The 6588-nt window shown below is 41.4% G+C and overlaps 1 protein-coding gene across 1 annotated transcript; it reads left to right on the top strand.

The window, feature by feature from the left end:
* The first annotated feature begins 602 nt into the window (after positions 1-602).
* LOC137271817 (transforming acidic coiled-coil-containing protein 3-like) lies at positions 603-2635 on the top strand. The gene is given in 4 exon segments (XM_067804219.1): positions 603-615; positions 1197-1507; positions 1808-2029; positions 2522-2635. Coding segments are annotated over 4 exon segments (660 nt in total).
* The last annotated feature ends 3953 nt before the right edge of the window (positions 2636-6588 follow it).

Here is a 6588-nt window from a genome sequence, read left to right as displayed (position 1 = left end):
GAGAGGACATCCTTTGCCACATATCATTTCGGCTCGACACTTTTGGCTTTGTGAATACAACCGTATTCAACACCAGGACTAATGGGGTATGGGGCAAGGAGGAACGCGTCAGTATGACTCTGCTCGTTGCTGGGCAAGAGGCCCAGATCTCCATCTTCCTGGACACTGGCGTCTATCAGGTAAGAGAACTCAGTCTGTAATTTCACTCACTTACTCGGTCAGACTATTTATGGAATGACGAAAAAATCGTCGTTTATCGTGACATTTACTGTGTGATCATTTCAGATAATGGTTGATGGAACGACTATTTACAACTTCTCAGAGAGAACTCTTGGCGCCAAGCCGGATTCCTTCATATTAGGAGCTGATATACAGCCACATCTTATAGAGGACAAAGCCTAAAGGAACATGATGGCAAGCACCTCTCAGGACCATTCATAAATGGAGGGAGTTTTTATATATGAAAACATATTTATTATGAGGAACACAAAGTTTCGAAGAATATCCTGACACCTTCACCAGTTGATACAGAAGCTCTCTTTCTCATATCACTTCTAAATTTCATTCCAAGGTCTTATAGAAACTAGGCCTAAGTGAACGTAATGACAAGCACCTGTCAGTGAATGTTGTAACAGAGGACGAGACAGACTACAGAAGATGACAAACAGCTTGATTCAATACATCCAGTTATAAAGGACGACTTACAGACACATTCAATTATAGAAGACACATTCAGACACATTCAGTACGTCCAGTAATAGAGGACGGTGTTCAGACACTTTCAGTTATAGAGGACGACATGCAGACACATTCAGTTATATAGGACGACATGCAGACACATTCAGTTATATAGGACGACATGCAGACACATTAAATGCATCCAGTTATAGAGGACGATATACACACACATTCAATAACTTCAGTTATAGAGAACGACGTGCAGACACATTCAATACATCCAGTTATAGAGGACGACGTACAGACACATTCAATACATCCAGTTATAGAGGACGATATACAGAGACATTCAATACATCCAGTTATAGAGGACGACGTGCAGACATATTAAATACATCCACTTACAGAGGACGATATACAGACACATTCAATATATCCAGTTATAGAGAACGACGTGCAGACATATTAAATACATCCAGTTATAGAGGGCGATATACAGACACATTCAATACATCCAGTTACAGAGGACGATATACAGACACATTCAATATATCCAGTTATAGAGAACGACGTGCAGACATATTAAATACATCCAGTTATAGAGGACTATATACATGCACAGTCAATACATCCAGTTATAGAGAACGACGTGCAGACATATTCAATACATCCAGTTATAGAGAACGACATACAGACACATTCAATACATCCAGTTATAGAGGACGACATACAGACACATTCAATACATCCAGTTATAGAGAACGACATACAGACACATTCAATACCTTCAGTTATAGAGAACGACGTGCAGACACATTCAATACATCCAGTTATAGAGGACGATATACAGACACATTCAATACATCCAGTTATAGAGAACGACGTGCAGACATATTAAATACATCCAGTTATAGAGGACGACATACAGACACATTCAATACATCCAGTTATAGAGGACTATATACATGCACAGTCAATACATCCAGTTATAGAGGACGACATACAGACACATTCAATACATCCAGTTATAGAGGACTATATACATGCACAGTCAATACATCCAGTTATAGAGGACGACATACAGACACATTCAATACATCCAGTTATAGAGGACTATATACATGCACAGTCAATACATCCAGTTATAGAGAACGACGTGCAGACACATTCAATACATCCAGTTATAGAGGACGATATACAGACACATTCAATACATCCAGTTATAGAGGACGACATACAGACACATTCAATACATCCAGTTATAGAGGACGACATACAGACACATTCAATACATCCAGTTATAGAGGACGACATACAGACACATTCAATACATCCAGTTATAGAGAACGACGTGCAGACACATTCAATACATCCAGTTATAGAGGACGATATACAGACACATTCAATACATCCAGTTATAGAGGACGACATACAGACACATTCAATACTTCCAGTTATAGAGGACGACATACAGACACATTCAATACTTCCAGTTATAGAGGACGACATACAGACACATTCAATACCTTCAGTTACGCACACAGTGTATTCGTATCCTGTGTGCCTCTGTCAAATCCATAGTATCAACTCTGCGGCAAACCTACTTGACACTTAATTAGCGTTATTTAGTGAGTAGCGAAACGATGCAATGCAACAATATAACGATTTCTTTGTTCTAAATCGTATCATTTCATCATCACCAGTGGAAAGGAAAATGGATTTCTGCTCGATTATGCTGAAAAATATTTCTTAGAAATGTGACTTATGAACATGTAACGGATCGACCAAACGCAGACGGGTGGGTGGATAAATATACGAGGGTACATGGTACTGGTGGTACAAGGAGGGTGAACAGTCGGATGGACTGATGGTTGAGGAGGGTGAACAGTCGAATGGACTGATGGTTGAGGAGGGTGAACTGTCGGATGGACTGACGGTACAGAGCGAGGACAACTAGAATGTCTGACGGTGGTCAGTGGAATGTACTCATACCGCGTTGAACAGTCGTATGGTCTTACATGACCATGGTGGTCAGTTAGATAAACTGAATGAACTCACCGCCTTTCATATGTTTGAACTTTAGTTAATTGTTGTACATGTACTCGGTGTTTAGAAGAAACACGGATCAGTTAGTCATTAAGAAGATGAGTATAAACTGTGTTTGTGACGCTGCTCGAATCTGGGTGTGATAGTGTGGCTGAAGCGATGTTGTTCAGTACAGTGTACACAACTCGAAGTTAACTTGTAGTCCACCATCATTTGTACAGTTTTGCTATTTGTACAATGTCATATGCTTTTTTAGTTGAAGATGTTATCCATTAAGTTTATTTCATATTCTCTGTACATCTGGAAGATCATTATGAAAGTTCTAGCAGATGTTTGGAAACAGTGGATTATTCACTGTATGTTGATTTTATTTGAAAAAATGAAAAGAAAAAAATAATAAAAAGATAGCGATTCCCTATCAAGTTTGTCTCATAAATTCTAGTGTGTGTGTGTTTGTTTGTGTGTTTGTTTGTGTGTTTGTTTGTTTGTGTGTGTGTGTGTGTGTGTGTGTGTGTGTGTGTGTGTGTGTGTGTGTGTGTGTGTGTGCACAAACACTAGCACATCGTTTTACATGCATCGTTCGACAGATTTATTGCCATCTTTTAAGTCGTACCCATTAAAAAGCATTACTTTGTACTTTTGACAAGCAAAGAAACAGTGAGTTGTTTTTCCAAGGTGGTCCCCGCAAGGAGAGTTTCAGATGTCTGATATATGACGGCTGAACGCCATTATAGGGTAGTGTACAGTGCCATCTCTGCTCAGCTGATAGATGTTCCTTGTGGATTTATGATACAACTCATGATTGTAGCTTCACCCTCACAGTAGAAAACATATTGTGATATTTGGGATGTGGGCTATCAGGTAACAAGACACATCACAGCTTTTTCAATTTCATGCACTATCCTAGATCCTTCGTATTTTTCAGAAGGTTGAAAGTTTTTACCCAGTTAACTGTTCTGAATCCGTTAAAAACACAGATGTGAAAACGTAACAAATAAACTCTTAAAAAGGCCAGAAATAAGGAAACGTATTAAACGTATTTAAATGAAAATCTCGATTAAGCTTGACTATAGATGAGGGCAGTTCGACTGATGGATGAACACATGCACTGATGGGAATGTCAGCAGTAATTCAGTTTACCCACAGTACATGTGTGGACATATGGGGGCGTTCAGGTCAGTACCTGGTGACACCACCCCTTGCAGCCATCACTGCTCGACACCACTTTGGAAAGGACGGTACACTAGTCGTTGGATTTATGCTTAGGGAACTCTTCGCCATTCCTCGTGCAACGCACTTCTCCAAGAACGATGGTTTTGCTTACGGACGCGTTGATCAAGCTCGTCCCATAGATGCTCGATGGGGTGCTTTTGGAAGGTTAGCGAAGGACTGGCGTTTGCATAGTTACATGAGCTGTATGGGTTTGAGCGCTGAAATAGCTCCCTCTGGCGGTTAGAAAGTGGGAGGACGTGAGAAGGACTGGTTGACGTAGTGATCTGTAGGGCTGCCTTGAACCACCACCAGCGCTCATCTGCTGTTAAATAGTTCCCCACACCATGTCAAAAACGTTTATGGTGATGTCTATAGAAACGTTATCTCCCACCCCGTCGTAGCAGGAGGAAACACGATTCATCACTGTACTAAACCTGTCGCCAATTACAAAGGTTCCATGCATGTAATCTGTTGTACCACTGGACACGTTGCTGTCGGTGTAGTCATGTCAGGACAGGTGCAACTTTTGGTCGATATTTTCGAATTGCCACTTCTCTCAGACGATGCTGCTGCTGTGTCCGCTGCTGTAGCAAAGCGGTGACGAAGGTGACACACTCCAGATCAGGGGTGTCACTCTTGGTCTTTCACTTCTTGGACGATCTTGGGTCGAATTGACACGGGTATGTCGATGGCACATTGATGTTGATGCGTGTCTTCCAACATTTCGATCGGTAGCAGTGTCACGTAAGGAAGTTAAATTGTAGCTTATATAATAAATATAATTGTAATTTAAACGTACGTACTCAATATCAATCCGACACTTAAGATTCATATGGTAAAACAGCAAACAAATATGCCCTATGCATAAGTATGCATGTCAAAATGTAACCATATAATCAGAAAGTGTATTTTTTGCAATAGTTGTGTTGAAAATCTGTTTAAGTGAACAACATCTACCAAGTCGATGCTAATGTTTGCTAAGATGATTTGAAATGTCATTTCACTTTAGTTTTTTTCATTCATTCATTTAGAATTTAGATTTTAAAGCTATCCGCCATCAATGTGTTCGCAGTTAACTAGATTTATAACATTACCACCAGAGAATGAATCCAGTCTAGAGTAGAAACAAGCTGTGAGCTGTTGTTGTTGCATCTGCCCGCATATCCCAGGAATAACAAATAACTCATCGGTCTGGGCTGACACGCCAAGTTGTGGCTACTCAAATGAACAATAGTCGCATGGAACCAGATTCAATATTGACGTAAAGCATTACAGCGGGTTGAAAAACCCAACAATCACAAAACTAGATATGACGAACGCATTTATTCAGCAAGGGGAGCACAATGCGGGGTTATTATTATTTCCACATTGTCTTTGTCAGTGCAGCCCAGTGGTGACGGTGCCAGATGACAAAGACTGTTGAAACAAAAGCAACCACATGATGTGCTTTTATTGTGAAACAATGTTTCCAGTGAAACAATGACGCCCCTCCATTACCTGGTCACATGTACCCTATAATTCAATAATGTCCCTCCATCACCTGGTCACATGTACCCTCTAATTCAATGATCTCCCTTCATCACCCGGTCACATGTACACCATATTTCAGTGACGTCCCTCCATCACCAGGTCACATGTACCCTCTAATTCAGTGACGTCCCTCCATCAACCGTCACATGTACCCCGTAATTCAATGATCTCCCGCCACTACCTGGTCATATGTACCCCGTAATTCAATAATGCCCCTCCATCACCTGGTCACATGTTCCCTCTAATTCAGTGACGTCCCTCCATCACCTGGTCACATGTACCCCATAATTCAATGATCTCCCTTCATCACCCGGTCACATGTACCCCATATTTCAATAATGTTCCTCCATCACCTGGTCACATGTATCCCGTAATTCAATGATCTCTCTCGATCACCTGATGCCATGTACCCCGTACCCTAAGTAATGTCCCTCCATCACCAGGTCACATGTACCCTCTAATTCAGTGATCTCCATTCATCATCCGGTCACATGTACCCCGTAATTCAATGATCTCCCGCCATCACCCGGTCAGACGTACCCCGTACCTCAGTGATCTGCCTCCATCACTTGGCCACATGTACCCCGTAATTCAGTGATGCCCCTACAATACCTGGTCACACGTACCCCATGATTCAATGATTCAGTTCCTCCATTATCAGGTTTCATCTTCCCAGTAAATTTAATGATATCTTTTCGTCGTCTTATGTTCCCCAAGAACACATGTTAAGAACGCAGCTGGAATAATGCTGATAATAATGTGTCCACTTATATAGCCACATCAGGTATGCTCATAGCACTAACACTGAATAGCACAGCACATTATTACCCCGGACAGCCGAAGCTGGTAAGACCACATACACCACGTTGTGGAACAGGAATCCTAGAAACTCTTAGAAGTCAAGCAGCCAAATACTGTCACCACGCCCAACGCTGCTTAACGTCAACTGATTTCTGACCTGATCTCTATGTACAGGACCGCACACCACCATAGCGGTGACGGCGTGGTTATTAAGGGGAGTTTTACTGATTGTATTCCAGTGTTCTATGGCAACACCAGTTCTGCCATCTCTGCTCATGTTGTCTTCAGCCAGACGATCTAGGAAATTGAATTAACCGTCGA

This window comes from Haliotis asinina, chromosome 2 (genome assembly GCF_037392515.1).
Source record: "Haliotis asinina isolate JCU_RB_2024 chromosome 2, JCU_Hal_asi_v2, whole genome shotgun sequence".
Taxonomy (NCBI): Eukaryota; Metazoa; Mollusca; class Gastropoda; order Lepetellida; family Haliotidae; genus Haliotis; species Haliotis asinina.
This window is presented reverse-complemented; position numbering and strand designations above follow the sequence as displayed.